The 19,009-nt window shown below is 34.3% G+C and overlaps 1 protein-coding gene across 2 annotated transcripts in view; it reads left to right on the forward strand.

The window, feature by feature from the left end:
- The window catches only part of Cdh9 (cadherin 9), a 118,608-nt gene that overhangs the window by 64,552 nt on the left and 35,047 nt on the right, over positions 1-19,009 (forward strand). For both annotated transcript variants that reach the window (XM_004642296.1, XM_023702370.1), the window contains exon 2: positions 13,908-14,202. In XM_004642296.1, coding sequence (XP_004642353.1) covers positions 13,908-14,202 — 295 coding nt within the window. The remainder of the gene's footprint in view (positions 1-13,907; positions 14,203-19,009) is intronic.

The raw sequence follows: 19,009 nt of genomic DNA on the forward strand, positions 1-19,009 counted from the left end.
TGTGTGTGTGTGTGTATTTTTAGGAAACAGTCTAAAGGGTGTTCAGGCTCTCACTGCTAGATCGGACTTATAGGGATCCACCTGTTTGTAGCCTCCCAAGAGCTGGAATTACTGGCACATACCACCACGCCCAGTACCAATTCCCATCTCAGCGCACCCTAGCGGCAGGGCCAGCAAGGCAGGCCCAGGGATCAAACCCCAGCCCCTGCGCCTGCTTGCAGGCACTTTAATCTGCTGAGGTATTTGGACAGCCCTTATTTTCTTGCATTTTCTTAAGTACAATATACAGACTAGTATGTGGTCTATTCTGCAGAACATCCAATATTTAACTGACAAGAATGTGTATTCAGATGAACACTCTATATATGTCAACGAAGTCCATTTGTTTAAATGTTTGGTTCTGTTCTGCTACCTCCTTGCTAATTTTTTTGTCTACTTGACATATCTTTTTGAAATAAGTGGTTGCTAAGTTCCCCTGGTAATATTGTTTTAGCAGTTATTAGATTTTCATGTCCATTAATATTTGTCTTATATAGTTGGATGTTCCCATATTTGGTGCATACATAAGTATGACTGTCATCTCTTTCTATTGAATTTTTTCCTAACCAGTATGTAGTGACCTTCTTTATCTCAATTGATCATTCTTGCTTTGAATTTCAGATTGTCTGTGTACAGGATAGCTTCCCCAACTTTTTTTTTTCCTGAGGTCCTGGTGCATGTAATATAGTTTTTCCATCCTTTGACCTTTAGCCTATGAATTTCTCTTAGGATTAAATGTGTTTCTTGTATATAGCATATTGTTGAATTTTAATGCTTGATCCACTCTGCTAATCTATTCATTTTAATTGGTGAATTGAGTCCATTTATTGATATATATTGGCTTATGCTTGTCATGTTATTTTCTGGGTGTTGGTTCTTACTTTCTTTCTGTGTTTAAATGTTTGCGCTGGCTGATGGGTTCATTGTGTTGTCATTCTTGCAGGTGTGGTCATTTTGATCCCTTCATAGAATGTCTTTCAGTTTTCTGCATAGGATAGATTTGGTAGGCTTAAATTTCTTAGTTTTTCTTTGTCATGGAAGTATTTTACTTTTTCCTTATCTGAAAAAGAGTTATGCAGGGTTATCAGTTATCAGCCTCAGTTGGAATTTGTTTTATTGTAGGATGAAATGCTTTGCTCCATGCTCTTCTTGACTTAATTGTTTGTGAAAAGAAATCTGCTTTTATTCTGATGAGTTGTCCTTTAAATGTTGTTCTTTTCTCTAGCTGTTTTTCATGTGTTGTTCTTGTGCTCAATTACCCAGATCTTGATTATTATATGTCTGCATTACATTTAATTGTGTTGATGTTATTTGGAGTTCTATATGCCTCATTTATCTGAATGTCAGTTTGTTTCTCCATATTTGGGATGTTTTCTGCTATTTCCATATTCATTTATTATCTTTTGTGCTGACTCTTTCTTTCTCATTGATGCTTATTAGTCTTACATTGTTTGCTTTTGTATCATCTTGAATTATTTCCTGGGTCCTTATTGTTTATAAGAGAATTTCCCTTACCTTTTTTCTAGGTGTCATTGAAAACTCAAAGTCTATTTTCACTTCCATGCAAATGGTTTTGTCAACTTTCAATGGAATTTTTAATTTCCCATATGCCTCTTTGAATCTGCTTCATATATTCTATTTTTTTCCTATACTGCTCATTCAAGGTCACCATAATTTTTCGATTCTTCTCTGTATTTTTCATCAGTGTCTTCTTTAGAAACACTTAGTAATTCTTTAATTATAGTTATCATTTTCCCCATCAGAGATTATTTCTGATCTGATTTCCTCTAAACCCTTCATTTGCTTCCTTACTTCACTTGCTATTATTTCAGAAATGTTGGTGTGTGACTTCCATTTTCTTTTATGCTAGTGTCTCCTGGACTAGTTCAGGGTGGGCTCAGAGCCTGATACTGCATTTTGCTTCCTACTTTTGTCTTTTTTATTTCAGGGAGTGTTCTTTATTTTGATTTCTGTACTACATTTTTGTTATATTTTGATTATAGGTAGCTGAATCACCTAAATTAGAGAGTCTGCTCTTTAGGTATCTCTTTGTGTTAGATTTTCTTGTTTTGTTGTGCCCCTAGATTTTGCTTTCTGTATTGAGAGTGTGATATTGGTCTTCTGCTGGGCAATGTTATCTGTCTTGGTGTCTTCAAGGCAGACTAGTTCATCTAAGTTACCTCCTGTTGCCTCTATGCCAGAAGGATCTTGCTGGAGGTGTGGGCTTGAGTGTGAGCCCCACTGGGTGTAGCAGTATGCATCATCTCACCTGGCCCAGCCACAGGCCACAGGCCCTCCTCCCAGGAAAATGCCACCAAATTTTGCCTGTTGAGTCACACACTAAGCAGCTCAGTGCCAAATCTGCCCACTCCATGGCTCACAGAGCTGCTCTGTGCAACATTCAGCCACCCGGTCACACACTGAGTGAGCTCTATATTACAAATGAATCAAACTTTTCATAATGAATTATAGATGGAGTTTCATAATCTAAAATTATTGATATCAAAGTCCTTCTTAGTCAAATTATGATATCTTTTTGAAAATATTTTGCTGACATTTTTTCCTAAATACAATTGATAGTTAACCTATGGTTTTGTTCTGGATTTTGCTTGTTTTGTTTTATCTAATTAGAGCATCTTTACTCTACCTAATGCAAATATTTGTTATGTTAGCACTACACATTTTAATTCTGTTTGTACCCTCTTCCCTCATCCACCTTATATCTCTTAGTCCCCTTTCTATTAAAAAATAGTCTCCTTCACTTTTCCTTATTTTCTATTTTATACTTTAATTTGCTTATGATTTAGAAGATTTGTTGGATAGAAGGAACCATGAAATAATTGAGCTTGTGTTTCTGATTTGTTTCACTTAACATGAGGGTATTGTGGTGAATCTATGCTCCTAAGACTCAGCTATTTTTCTTTAAACACAGTAGTACTCCATGTATAAATGTGCATAAATATCGCAGTTTTTTCTCCATCTGTGATAGACATGTAGAGCTGTTTCAATGATTTAGTTAAAATGAGTTGTACTTCTTTGGACATGGAAATGGGATGTTTTAACTGCCTCATGGAAACATAACTTGAAGGAAATAACCAGGTGAAATGTAACTTTTAAGCTTTTTGAGAAAAGTTCACAGTGATTTACATAGTAGTTGAACTGCTTCACAATCTTACTAATAATGTAGGAGATTTCTTTTGCCTTGTAGTGTCACCAACATTTGTTTGAGGATGAGACCCATACTTTTTGGAGTAAGATGAAAACTCTGTGGTATTTTAATTTGTACTTATCTAATTCCCAGTGATACTGAACATTTTTTCATGTATCTATTGGACATTTATACATTGATAATTTATAATTGCTCATTTTGAATAACGGCTTATATTCTGAGGGTGTCTAATTGTTTAGAGTTCTTTTTATATTTTTGATGTTAATTATCTGATTGAGCTATAAGGGACAATTAATTTTTTTCAATTATGCATATTGGCTCTTTCTTTGTTTTACAGCAACTTTTTATTTTTATTTTTTTTTAATTTTATTTATTTATTTATTAGAGAGAGAGAGAGAGAGAGAGAGAGAGAGAGAGAGAGAGAGAGAGAGAGAGAGAGAGAGAGAGGCCAGCTCAGCCCACCAGGGGGCAGGGCTGGCTGGCATGTGGTGCTGGGGGATTGAACCGCGGTCCCTGATGCTTTTGCTAAGCTTGTTCTAAGTAGGTGCTTTAGACCACTGAGCCATCTCTCCAGCCCCTTACAGCAACTTTTTAATTTGATATAAAATTATTTCATGTTATTTCTTATATAAATGGTATTCTGTTCAGGAAGTCTTTGCTTATGTCTATGACTTTCAGAGTTTTGCCTGTCTTATCGTTCAGCAAGTTAAGTGCTTCAGTTTTAATATTTAGATCATTAAACAATTTTGAATTTAGTTATTACATGATGAGAGATATCAAACTCCATGTGGAATTTTCTTTCATATGAAAATTAGCATGTCTCAGTTGTCACTATTTTTTTTTTTTTTTTTTGGCAAAACATCACATTTTTTTAGTAAATGAGAAATTCTCATTTGCTATATTATCACATTTCTAGTCTGACAAAAGCTGCATTGATGAAGAAATTCACATTAGATCACTACTAGTGTAATTAATTAACTTTAGATATGTATTAGCATAAATTCTTCTACCGTGTTGTTCAAAATTGCCTGTGGCACACTGTCACATTTCAGCCTATACTAATTATAGTTTCAGATTTTCAACTTGTAATAAATGAAATCTTTATTTAACTTATGGTTATCCTCATGATTCTTTATTTTATTTATTTTTGCATTGGGAATTGAACTCAGCTACTTGTCCTTGCCAAGCAGGCTTTTGTGCAATTGAGCTATATGCCCAGCCCTACTAATGTTTCTATATATCAAGTTTTGAAAGACAGATACCATATAGGTTATCTATAAATAAGGCTGTAGGACAGATTTTTGTCAATAAAAACCTAAGGCAGCATGTAGTATAATCTAGTAAATTCTCTATATTTAGGTACTTGAAAAGAACATCCGCAAATGATGGGTGTTGTGTTCTATACAAATTGGGATGGATTTGGTTCATAGAATTCTCAAGATAGTTTAATAATTTTATTTTTGACACATTATTAAATTTAGTTTGTAAAGCAAGTAACTTTACATAAGAATGAATTTATATTTAAATTAAGAGCAGATATATATATATATATATATATATATATATATATACACTAGGACTCAAAACTTGTTCTCTACTGTCATTTTCCTGTGCAGAAAAAGTATATCCAATTCTTTTGAAGAAATGGCTGATTTTGTCACTAAGGAATGAAAAGCATAAGATAATAAAGACTGTCTTATACTGTTTGAAAGTTGTAAATTCACACACACACACACACTGTGATGTTATATGTCAAGGACACACAAGGTCTGAAAAAGGGATCCTCATGGACAAAGATGGGGTAATCAGAGAAAATAAAAAAGTGATAAACTTCAAAATCATAACTCAAAGGGCCAGTGAAATAACTCAGCAGACTAAGTACCTGCTTTGGCAAGTGCACTGAGCAGTGTTCAGTCCCCAGTCCCACATGGAGCATCAGCCCCTCTCCTGAGGCATGCTGAGCTGGTAAATGAGTCTGGACATGGTGGCACATGCCTGTAATCACAGCACTGGGGAGGCTGCAAACAAGAAGATAACTATGAGTCCAAACTGCGTAGTGAGGCCCTGTACCAAATAATAAATGAAAATAAAATTATAACTGAAATCACAAAATAAAAATTCATGATTGCACACTGTCAATGAAAATTAACATAATAAATTGAACAAAATAAACACATTCCCATATTGAGCAGTCTCTCATAATTTGTATACATAGTACGCCCTCAAATAAATGGAACACAATTGCCCACTCATTAAGTGTTGACAGCAAATGGTGACATTTAGTTAGTTAAACATAGTACATAAAGGGAGAATCTAAAGGAATTTTGTATGGAAATCAGTGGACAAAAGCCCACTCTGAGCTAGATGATAAGTCCAGTTAACATAAGCAGTTATGTATCAAGTTGATGTTAACACTCTTAATAAGACATGGTGAAAATGACAATTTACCAGAGTAATTGTTCTTCCTAAAATATATAACCTCAGAATAATCTTGAAAATATCAGCCTCGTAGGTATAGTGGGATACAGTATGAAACACCTGACATGTTCTCAAAATTTTTGAGATAATTAAAATCATACAAAATTTTAAAACACATCACTGTTCATCAGAGCCCAGTGAGCTATGAAGAATGAATTCAATCAAGAATACATAAAGGACATTCCATAAAAATAAAGAAATGCTCAAAATGAAACAAAGACTTTGATCACTTTCCTCTGTGGCCCCATAATCTTCTTGATCCGAAAATCTGGGACAACACTGATAGGATGCCACAGCACAGTTTCTCTTATGTCCTGAGTCCTCACTACCCTTGAAGTGCTAAGGCCAAAATATTGGCTATCCTCATAGCCCCTCTACTTATCTAATTTTTAGTCTGCAAACTTTAGCTGTTAAAAATCCAGAAGACATTCTCAATGATGTTATTACCCTGTAACAGAGGCAGTTGAACTTAAAATCACTATCTCTCTAAATATCAAATGCCTTAGACATAACATGGAACTGCTATTTTCCAGCATCCATCAGCATTCTAAAATTTAAATCCCTATAGAATATGGATAAAGCAATTGCACATTTTAAAAAGGAGAGTCACCTAGAGAGAAAAAATCTCTCAGGCTTTCACAGAGAGCAAATTGGTCAGGCAATGGCCATGACTCATCCAGATGGGTGACACTGACAAAAGATATGCAAGGTGCTGTACATGTTTACAGAGTAAATCCTGAGGGGATTTTACTGATCTTGTCTGATACAAAAGTTCCATTTTTAGTTATATAGGTTGTGATTTAACTTTGTCTTAACCATCCAGCATAAAAGTATAACCACGAGGTATAAAAAGTAAAGCTGTATTAATATGCTGAGCTGTAAATGGCTCAAGTCAACAACTTCGGACATTCACCAGTTGTGTTGATAACTCAATACTATTTTGGGATATTGGACTATGTTGGGTTATTTTGCTGAATTCAGGTACCTACAATCTTTAGACTTGTTTCAAGTATGAAAAGGTCCTTACCAGACTTCTCCAAATACAGCTTCTCTAACTGCAGTGGAACACCCAACTCTGAAAAAACAAAATGAAAAGGGGGATATGTTGGGAGCCACAAAGCTAGGAAATCGTTCAAATATATGTAAGTGGGACTTGGCCCAGCACCTAAAGCAAACAAACTACCTCGCTCCTGAGATGAACATCCTGTCTGGTTAAGGTTGGCTATGAGCTGCTCAGCAACCTAGTGTCATGTGTTACTAACTTCCTAATACTGTAAATAAAGGACATTTTTGTTGTGGAAAAAAAGGGAAGGAAAAAATATACACAGAAAGTTAGGATAGATACACAGATACTTTCTCTTAGTTCACTGAGAATAAAAGTTTATACTAATATTGTTTAGACAAGATATCATATCTGCATCTTGTCCTCTAAATAACTACTATGAAGACAGCAACGTGCAATGTATTAATTACTGTAAACATCCTACTAACCTGTTTTAAAACTGTTTCTTTGCTATTTTGTCTTTTTTCTCTTTTAAATGAATGAAAATTGAAAAAAAATTAAAACAGAGGAAAGAGGAAAAAAATCAAAGATTTTGGTTATTACGAATCAACATTAGCTCATTAAATACAACAGGTATAGTAATGATTATCTATAAGGCCATGTAAAATCAGTCATTTTCAAAGTAAATCTACTCTGAGTTTGTACTTACCCAAGCCAGGAGCTTTTGTCAATCTAGCGCTGCTGATCCATAGTTGTTCATGCATCTTCCACCTGTCCAGGCTCAATGTGCTTTTGGAGACAAGCACACCTGCCCATGACTTGTCTCTTTCTGTATGTCAAGTTTGTGAGCTAAGATTATTGCTGTTATGCCTAAACACTTCAGTGTTTCTTGAAGTGAAAGTTTTAATGACAGTGAAGTCTGTTAGCAATTTACTAATAGATTGCAATCATAGACTCCTCCAGATCAGTAATGTATGCTATTGACAGTGAATCTTAACTTAAACTATGGACTCAGGATAAAGTCATGTGTCATTATAGAACAGTTGATTGAATCAAATGTATAACTTCATTGAGGGATATTGATTGTGGAAGATGTTATGTGTATGGCAAGGAATTATACGGGAAAATAATATACCTTACCTTCTACACAATTTTCCCTATACCTAACTATTCTAAAAACTAAATTCAATTAAAAGTGTAGAAATGGTTACTATATCTTTACTTATTTTATTTTTTCCACTTTATGTATTTGGTACAGGGTCTCACTACACAGCTTGGTCTCATAGTAAAGATGAAGACTTTATTTAAATATTATGTTTTCATCAATTTGAGTATAATGTGATCCTATTCGTATACCTTCGCAATTACCTTGGATAAAACTGGCTAAAATTTAGTATTTGGAATTTGTATTAACACAATAAAAATAAGAGAGTAAAAAACAAGTATATGTGGAATATATACACAAACACACAAATACATTCAAGACAAAGTAACAAGACCATAATCATAAAAATTATTTACCTATTTCTAGAAGAGTTCATGTTATGAATAATTTTTATAATAACTCTCTTCCAGTAACCTTCACTATTTTCATTTTGTTCACCAAAAATGTAAATGAATCTTGCCGATTTACCTGATAAAATGATATAAATCTTTATTTTTGAAGGACCTGGGCTGCTGAGCTACAGAACATGACAAGATCAGTGAATTTTACGAGCATGGGAACATTGCACTAGTTTTGCCTTTGAGCAATGAGTTTATTGCTCAGCAGCAATTTGTATAGGCAAGGTTCAAATACAAATTTGTTAATCAAACCACTGTGTTCAAGGAAGGCAAATTTGTATCTCAAGTGCTTATTCTTGTTAGGCCAATACCTTGCCCATTCTATGATACGGGCAGTTTACTGCAACTTCTTGTTTCACTCACCAATCACCCCAGGGGGTGACAAAATGTAAGAGCTCAGAATTGGTTTCTTTGCTGCCAAACTGGACTTCCCGGCAGTGACTGTAGCCACTCAGGCTAAGAGGATGGAAGTTTATGCTGCTGACCTAGATAGAACCTGTTTGCCTACCAGGATGGATTTTCTGTTTAATCATGATCCCAGGAGGTGATGGTGAGAGAGACCGGGCAGTTATCATTATGGATCATTCGATCCATTTGAGCATTAAAATTCACATTTTCTAAAGTCATCGCTTACCATCGACATGAAAAATATATATCCTCGCATCTCTTTTCTTTTTCTTTGGAGAAATCTATCAACATTTCTGTACCATGAATTTTTTTGCCAGTGATTTTTCAGTCACATTCCCTCTAAGACACTGATCTTACCACAGCCCAGGCACTGGCATGTAACTGCACATCTGACCTTGCCACGCAAGTAAACCACAAAGTGCATTGTTGTATAGAACCAGCTAAAAAGCAAAAACCTGGCCCTTTGTTTTCCCCATTAATGTAGTGTAGGGAACTCTTAAGGAAACCATAGTCTAGTCTGAAGAAGGGAATACAGAATAACAGGAGTGAAAACATTATCCCGTTTTATTCCTTCTTCATTTAGCTTACTTATCAGGATCTGCAGTGTTGCTGTGCCTGGAAAATTTATGGATTTATGCATCATAAAGTACTCATTAGAAGGCGAAGAAAAGCTTGAGCCATGTAATAAAGAGCCCTTAGGCGTTCCATCTGTCCAGCTCAATAGCAGGCCAAGGACTAGGATTGTTTCTCAGAAGAATAGTTATATACCGAGGATAAAAAAAACCTTTAGCTCCAACACTTTGAAAGAATCTTCTACGGTGAGAGAATTCAATGAGACGTACCCAGGTCAAAAAGAGCATTTCACTTTTTCAGCCTACTAATTAAAAAAATTTTCGCAGTCAGAAACACTTTCAAAAACATATCTGGGATAATATTTAACCAAATAGCTGAACACTTTACGGCCCAATCCATATCAGATACATAAGTAAATTTTTAACATATTCTGAATGTACTGGTTTAATTTTTTGAAATTTCTAGAAATCTGAGGAGGAATATCTAAAAATCATACACTTTAAGAATAACAGCATTTCACAAAGTTTTCTAAGCTATGCTATGCTTTCTAGGCATTTTTGTTTGTTTATTTAAAGCAGAAACAAGTTATTTCCTTAAAGGGAAAGTTAGAGGCTTCATCGAGACTCAATGTCTCACCTTTATTAATTTATTGATCACATAGAATACCATGAATTTTATAAATTCCAAATTTTTTTTTATTTTTTATTTTTTATTTTTATTTATTTGAGAGAGAGAGAGAGAGAGAGAGAGAGAGAGAGAGAGTATGTGGTGTGTGTGTGTGTGGCCAGCTCAGCCCACCAGGGGGCGGGGCTGGCTGGCATGTGGTGCTGGGGAATTGAACCGTGGTCCCTGATGCTTTGCCAAGCTTGTTCTAAGTAGGTGCCTTAGACCACTGAGCCATCTCTCCAGCCCATAAATTCCAAATTTTTTAAAGATGACTATAGAACATAGATTTCAGTACTGTAATAAATATGTATTTTTTTCTTGAAGGAACCAGAAATAGCTACTAGGAGATTCCTATTTTAACATGAAGATGTTGTTCAAAAGATAGCTGTATTAAGCAGATTAGTGGGGTTGAAGAGTGTAGGGAGAGGATGAATTTTTAGGAGAAAGAAACTTGTGTTGTGCTGTAGTGTAGGCTGAGTACAGAGAATGATAACTTTCAGAAGGTGAAAGGAAGTTTTCTAAGGGAAGGACAAATATGTTAACCCGATTTAAGCATAACATAGCATATACATATTTCAAACATTATGTGATACCCTGTAAGTATTTACAACATCTTCATTTTTATATCAGTTAAATAAGTTTGTAAAATGTTGGCTAAAATAATAAAAACTTTTAATATGTGTTATATTTTTGAACTAATTATAAAATGTGATATTTAATACTTAAAAGTATACAAAATACTTAATTGAGAATTACATGAGTGGGTTATACAATATTAAACCAAGTTTTTTGTAATAGCAATGTTTATTTGTTTATTTATTTGATGTTTTTGAGACTGGGTGTCATTATTCAGTTCAGGCTGACCTTGAACTCACTTTGTAGCCCAGGCTAGTATCAAACCCACAGTGATCTTTCTGCCTCAGCTTCGTGAATGCTGGGACTAGAGGTGTGCACCACCACACTTGGCTAACATCAATGTTTCAATTATATTTTTGGTAATATTTTATTTATAAAATAAAATTATATACTTTTAAGCAAAATGTGTATTTAATTGTATCATTTATTTTTAATGACTGCAGCTGATTCCATTCAACATTAATGAGGCTAATGAGATAACAAAGCAAACATTATAGTTGATCCTATAATATTTTCCAAAATAATATAGATTCATATACATAATTCTCTACCCATCTATCATTTCCTCTTATGTATCCCCAATTTAAGATGTTTTACTTCCTTCCCTTGTCTTAGAATATAAAGATAATATAAAAACATATGTAAAAATTCTTTATTTTATGTATTTTGAAATTATTGTAATCATCAAAGTAACATTTTGTAACAAAGCAATGTACAGAGATTTCTAGGATGCAATTTAAGTTAAAAAGAAAAGTTTAATTTTACATATCATTTGATAATTTAATAATAATGGATAAATCTGTGTTTATCTGGAAAATTACTAATCAAAGAGAAATTATTTGGCTTTTAAGAAATATATATTGCGTGCTTTAAAGTTTGTATTCATCTTTTCCTGGTGCATTTAATAATTTGGAAAGAACAATTGACTGTTGCACAAAATCTGGTGAGGATCTTGATAAGCACTCAAGTGTGCCGTGTAATTACCACAAGTTCATCCATCCTAACTGAGCAAAAGAAGCTATCCCTATGGAGAAAATGTAAAAGAGAGATATGACAAATGTTTAGATATGGGACAACAGAACAGAAATGTGGGCATTAAAAGGCGAGAGAGGCTCTCTGGTGTGAAAGTGGGCACAAGCCTTCCATGAACTGAAATAAAAAGTATAAAGAATCAGTAAGGATAAAAGGCATAGAGAAGGACTAGAAAAAGACAGGAATTTAAGTCAATTGTGGAAACAAAAACACAAACATAGTTTTCAAAATTAGTATTGTCATTTTTAAAAGAAGAGACTTGCCTCGGTTAGTTTTCTCTTATTTCTGTGACACAATTCTCAACATTTAAAGTTGAGGATGGAAAGGTTTATTTAGCTCACAGTTTCGGGAGGTTTGAGACCGCACTCCGCCAGCTCCAAGGACGAGTGTCACATGGCAGAGGGCAGCAGCTCATGGCAGCAGAAAACAGCCAAGAGCAAAGACAAAAAGAAGGAGCATGGCTAAGAGGGGCAGGGGCAAGCCTCTGTTTTCCTTGTATTGCCTTCAGGCTATCTGTCCAAGGGCAGGAGTAGCTCTCACACCCATCATCCCAGCAGTACTCAGACCCATAATTCCAGACTTGGATCATGAATTAATCACAAGCTCTAGAAGTGGCTCCAGTAACTGCATGAGGCTTTGTGGGGGGCACCTAGACATAAACCATGACAAGAGTCAATAAAACCAAACAAAAAAGGAAAACATCGTGTCCAGCGTAGCAGAGTCATTTACAAGAGATTGACCTTGCTTTATGGGACTGGAAACATGGTGCCTTTTTGACTATTTTTAAGCTAGTTAATGACCATATTTGCTATGTAGAAAAATCACCATCTTTGCTATAGGAAACTGGAGCTGAGCTAGGCGACATCAGGAGATTGATGGAGAGGCCAGGTAAAATGAAAGGAAGGAAAAGGATCAGGATAATCCAAAGAGACAGAAGGATGGAGAAGATACCCCAGAGAAGGAAAGATTACATGTTTATTTACGTGGGCTTTAAAACAATGTAAGGGCACACTAGTAAACAAGGACCTTAATTTGGTTATCCCAAAAGATTTTACCATAGCCATGCCAACAATGGAATGAGATACAGAAGAAGTGATGTGGTCATGATGTGATATGATTTGTAATTTATATGATATAAAATGACACGGGGTTGTTGGCTGCTTTAAATTCCAGATTTATTTGAAATAAATTCATTTATCAATTTTAAAATCAGCAAGGAATTATTTTTTTGCCTCATATGTGTAAAATTTATCAGTAAATATTATTCTTCTTGGTAACTGAGCATGTGGACACTTGAGAAAGATCACTTTTCCATTCATTTCTCTGAACATATTTCTTCACAAAAATGATAAATATGTGAGATGATAGAGTCATTTATTATCACAACTTAGTCATTAATTGTTTTAGTTATTTTATGATGTGAACATAAATATATATAAACATTGCATGCATCCCATATTGATATTTAGTAAAAATTAATTGATATTTTAAGACTGTAACTTTGAAAGTGTCAGGATTTCCAAAATATTGCAATTTTTCCAATTCAAATTTTCTGTCAATATGTAATTTATTTCTTTTAAATAATATTTGATGAGTTCTCATCCTTAAATTAATTTTCTGTAGACTTACTTCAAAAAATGTAATTCATGACAATTATCATGTTTTTAACATACACTTTATAAGGACAGAAGAAAAGCATATGATTTGTGTCACTCATAATTAAACATGTGCATAAAATGTAACATTTTTCCCAAAGACAAACAGTATCATTGGAAATATCCTCTTCTACCGTCATACAGAAAACTATCCGAGAGTTCAAAATTCAAACATTGACTGGTCTTCCTGAGTGCCAAATCTTTCCTTCTATAATATTAATTCAAAGCTGATAAAATTGAATTTAAAGTAAGGAATTCATCTTAAACTTATCATGATAATATGTTCAAGGTTTCTCATCTCATGCCTTTGAGATTAGTTCTTTTAAATGCAATTAAGATTCACTGATATGCTCCACACAAGATCTAGGTTAATGGGTTTCTTGTCAGTGCACCAGACTTTTGAGTCTTAGTGATACTGAACTCATAGTTCCTTTGAAGCACTGTGTTTTGACAAAGCTATATTTATTTTCATTTCATTTCAAACTTACTTGCATATGACATTTAAAAACAATTTTTTAAAACAAGAAGTAAAATGTTTACATTTCCTCCAATGAAAATTAAGATACTCACTAAAATTATCAACATAGTAATGTTATATGGAGACAAATATATTTGTGCCAAATTTACTTTTACTGTAACAATAATGCATATGTTTACAGAACTCTTCTTTTCTACCTCTTTAAAGCTTCACACTGACCAAGACAAAGGAGACGGAAATTTAAAATACATATTAACAGGAGATGGAGCTGGCAGTCTGTTTGTTATAGATGAAAAGACAGGAGATATTCATGCTGCAAAGAAATTAGACAGAGAAGAAAAATCCTTGTACATTCTTCGAGCAAAGGCTATAGACAGAAAAACCGGGCGGCAGGTGGAGCCAGAATCGGAATTTATCATTAAAATCCATGATATCAATGACAATGAACCAAAATTCACAAGAGACTTGTACACTGCCACCGTTCCTGAGATGTCTGGAGTTGGTAGGTATAAACTAACCTGTGTGAACTAACTTTTTACTTGATTGCTAAGGTAGTTATTATGGAGATGGAGTTATGATATGTGATTGTTCTCAAGATAACAGCTGTAACTACCTCCCTTTCCATTATATTAGTATTTCATGCTATATTATAAGTCACTTTACTTCTTGGGAACTAACATCTGCCTTCCAAGTGGCTAGCTGTGGAACACAACCCTGTCTGAAAGGAGAGAACTAAGAGAGGGTGAGCAATCCCGGACAACGCTGTCCAAACTACTTTGAATAGTGACAACTAATTTGGGGGCTTGATGTATTTCATCTAAGCTGTTTCATTTCATCATAAAAACAATCTTATGTCTTAGTCATGAGAAATACATCTTTAAATCTTCATTTTTAAAATTAGGAACACATGATTCAGGAAGATTTGGCAAATTAATTAAGATCAATAATCTGGTAGTATGGCAAAATTCAAGTTTTTTTTATACACATTATATTATAAAATATTGGTTACCATGAAAATAAAAGTTATTTCTTTTTATGGCAAATTATGATTTTTGCAATTGTACAAAAATTTCATCTGTCTTTGTTACAAAAGAATTTTTATTGCTCTTCTGAGGTCCAAACTCACCACTTCAAGTTTGGCAGGCAGGTGCTTATGCCTTTGAGCTATCTCCCCAGCACTAACTATGTGTGTTAATGAAAGAAGAGCTAACTCATAAATCAAAATATTCTGAGAAACAATGACGGGGCCAATGAGGTAGCTCAGTAGACTAAGTGCCTGCATAGGCAGCTTTGGGGACCAGGGATTGACATGCCATGCTGGCCCCACACCCACGCATGCTGAGCCGGAAACCTACTCCAGACATGGTGATGCACACCTGTAATCCCAGGGCTGGGAAGGATGAAAATAGGAGGATCACCATGAGTCCGATCTGCGTAGTGAGACCCTGGGCCAAATACATAAATTAAATTTTAAAAAATGATAAAATTTACAATATCAAAAATGTGCAAGAGTGTTCTCAAATTTAATATGCTTTTAGTTCTATTTTTGTTATTACAATTAATGTAAGCATCAGTACAAAATGTAAATGTATTTTCCAAAGTGTATTTTTCATGCTTACAGGTAAATATTTACTATCTTTCCTGAGAGTTTTTTTCATGTGTACACTTCTTAACTGTGTATACTAACAGAAGAATTAAGAGTTAGGGAAAAAGTTTATCTAACCTCATATTTTACATATTTGAGGAAAGAATGGTTCTATTTTTGTTTTCAACTATATGAAAGATATAACATGTAATTTACTATAAAGTTCTTGGAAAAGCCACAAGTGAGTGTGTTTTACAATATTATTTCAGTAGCTGTTAATATACGGTTACCTGGATTTATCTACATTAGTCCAGCAGTAGGCTAATTAGGAATGTAGCACGTTTTCTTTGTGAACTCAGATGAAAGCCTAGCTGAGATTATATTCCCCTTATCAACTTCCAACTGAAGTGAATTTCAAGTGATTTGGTCTTCTGGTAATACTTTGGCTTTTGTAAAATGTTACTTTTGTATGTGTGTTACTTTGCCAGATATCTTGACATCTAACAATATAAAAACTTTGCCTCATCCTTCCTCAGCAGGATTTGACATTTAGAAAAGTAAAAGACACAATTTATTTTATTTTATATTTTTGCAGAACCGGGGATTGAACTCAGGCCCTTGCGCTGACCAGGGAAGCACTTATTCCACTGAGCCATCTCCCTGGCCTCAACACAATTAAGATGAAAAAAATTTCAATTTGAGAAATTTTGTCTGCATTCAATTCAAATTTGAATAGAGTTTCAAATTTTTAGAAATATTACTTTATTTGTAAAAGGGGAATATTTCTTTTACCAAAGAGTACTGATACTTGAATTCCAAAAGCTTATATTTTGGCTTAAACTCTTTTTTAATAGTTCACAAATGTATACATTTCTATTAACTATCAGCCTACAAAAATGTATTTTCTCATATTAAATATAAGCCTAGTGATCCTGCTGCGTCAGTGGTTCCAGTGCTGGGATTACAGACCTGCGCCGCTGGCGCTGGGCTCCCTGGCTGAACTGCATAGTGAAGCGCTGTATCAAGTAAATAAACAATTACATAAAACTATATATGTAATCTAGTGTCTATATTTGTTGAATATATAACCACATAAAAATTGAACTGTATACTTTTATATGTTACTTTTAAAAGGCCTCAATGATTGAATACATTAAAATAAAATGCACAACGTGATGGATATGAGTTAAAGATATTTACAGATTAATGTTTCCAAAAGTACTTTCTGTATTTCATTTGTGTAAGCTTTATTATCTATGTCTATAGCTACATCTATCTACATCTAAATATATATCATGATATAGATAGATATAGATGTAGACGTAGACGTAGATGTAGACGCAGACGCAGACACAGACACAGACACAGACACAGACACAGACACAGACACAGATACAGATACAGATACAGATACAGATATAGATATAGATATAGATATAGATATAGACTTTTTGTGGCTGGCCCTGCCCATCCTGGGGGCAGGGCTGGTGTGGCATGTGGTGCTAAGGGTGGAACTTCAGTCCCTGCAGTTGCCTAAGCAGGCACTTTAGACCGCTGGGCTATCTTGCCAGCCCTGTGTAAGGTTTAAATTGTACACAGTACAGAATTAATTTGTGTAAGGCTTAAAAACTAATAATTGAGTCATTGCCCATCCCATTCCTTTCCCCAGAAGGATGTCCCCAAAACTTTGAAAAAATTCATAACAGATCTCTGTGTGGTTCTGATTACAGCATTTGTTATTTAAGAAATAAAGATTTGACATTATAGATAAAAATAGAATACAAATAAATCTTGATTCAAATTGGAGTACAGTTTTTATTCAATATGGCATTGAATTTTTCCCTTTTGGGCCACATAAGATGTCTACAAGTGATTCTATTTTTACCTATGACTGTATAAGTCAATACACATAATAAGCATACAGAACACACTAGGTGAACTTCACCCTCTCACTCAGTAAATGTGTACAAGGGAACCACAAGACTTAAACGGATTGAGAAACTGTATGAGGAAACTGTATGATGTCAAGTTTTGACTAGACTGAGTTTTAAAAGACAAAAATAATTAATAGATGCAATTTTTTTGCCAATTCCCATGCATATTTTGTTACATTGTTGTTATGTAAGATGTAATTTAAAAATCTACTTCATCAGATCATGAGACACTGCCCCAAATTAATATTTTTTCTCATTTACTGCATTAAAAATCCAAATCAAAACATAAAAAGTAGATGTCTAATAATTTCTGAAATGGCATGCTTCTTCATTACAATATTCATAACTTACTTAACAGAAAATAAACTTTTGGTTTTTTGTTAATTATCAAATGTGTAATTCTCTGTGTTTTAATTTGTATAAATCTTTTCACAGAAGAAAACTGAAGGGTGATTTCTAGAAATTTTGGACATATGTAAATTACATGCAAGCAGTTTAAACTCATGCATAACAAAAAATAAACTTACAAATGCAGGATACACAGTAACTTCATCCTAATATTGTTTCCATCATATTAGCGATCTTTATTTAAATTGACAAATTGCAGTTAATTTGGAGAGGGAAGGGAGTCTAATGAAAGAAGACAAATATTTTATCCTCCAGTGACCTCCAGTACGCTCTTCTTTCCAGTCATTTTTGTTTCTTAAAGTACTGTCATTTATGTTTCTTTTACCAGCTACTCTTAGTTTCCCTCTACCTCTGCTTTTCCTTCAAAACTGTGTATCTTATTTCACTTCAACTCTCAAATTCAATATAGTTCTTTACTTAACTTCCGAAGATTCCAATCAGCTCATGACATGAGAAATGTACTAGCAAGTCCAAAATATGTAATCTGGATGAACACAAATATGTGTAACTAAGAAACAATGACAATTTCGATTAAAATTTTAGTAGACGGTCCCTACCTTTTTTACTTCTAATCTTGTAGTTATGTTCTAGTGATTTGATTTTCTATCAGCACCCCATCGTTGTATGCATTCATCTTTAAGGAAGTGACTGTTCCATAGATTTGGTGGCTCAGGAGACATATTTTCTCAGTGCTATTATAGGGCACTTAATACACTGCACGACTTATCCACTGACCCTCCTACGCTGTAGGTGATTTTACAACCTTGATGTCCTCTGCAGTTTTTTGCTTATGGCATATAAATTAGTCAATAAATAGTTCATGTCCTAAGTGGAGCCCTTTGTAATAAAGTACCTGTGGAGTCAATAAAAAAATCCAGTCACATCAGTGACACAGTTGGGCTATTTGGTAAAATGTTTTGAATAATTAGTTGACCTTTACTCAGACTGTTCAGGTCTAATGTCACTTACTAGGTTTGTGAGGAAGAACAACTTCTTTTTCAACAAGACCTACATGTTACAGGTACTATGATGAAAAAATAATGCAAATAAAACACTGAGATTTATTCCTGTGCCGTAGAGAGAATTTTATAAACGTTTGCTTTCACTGTGACTTTATGCTAACACTCAGTTTTAGGGACAAAGCACTGAATCAAATCAGATGTGAGTACTACTCCAGGAAGATTGCATCTCAAAGGAATAAACAGATATGTCTAGCAGTATGGTTTTATTTCACATTCAACAATCCATAATTCTTTTTTGTTTGTATGAGAGTGTCTCTAAACATCGCTGTTACCTCTCTCTCTGGTGACCCCAAAGCACAAACACTTCCTCTAAGGTCGTGTCCACTTCTGCTCCTCAAGACAGCAACTATCATATCCGAT

Source organism: Octodon degus, unplaced genomic scaffold (genome assembly GCF_000260255.1).
Source record: "Octodon degus isolate 3935 unplaced genomic scaffold, OctDeg1.0 scaffold00149, whole genome shotgun sequence".
In the NCBI taxonomy this organism is placed as follows: domain Eukaryota; kingdom Metazoa; phylum Chordata; class Mammalia; order Rodentia; family Octodontidae; genus Octodon; species Octodon degus.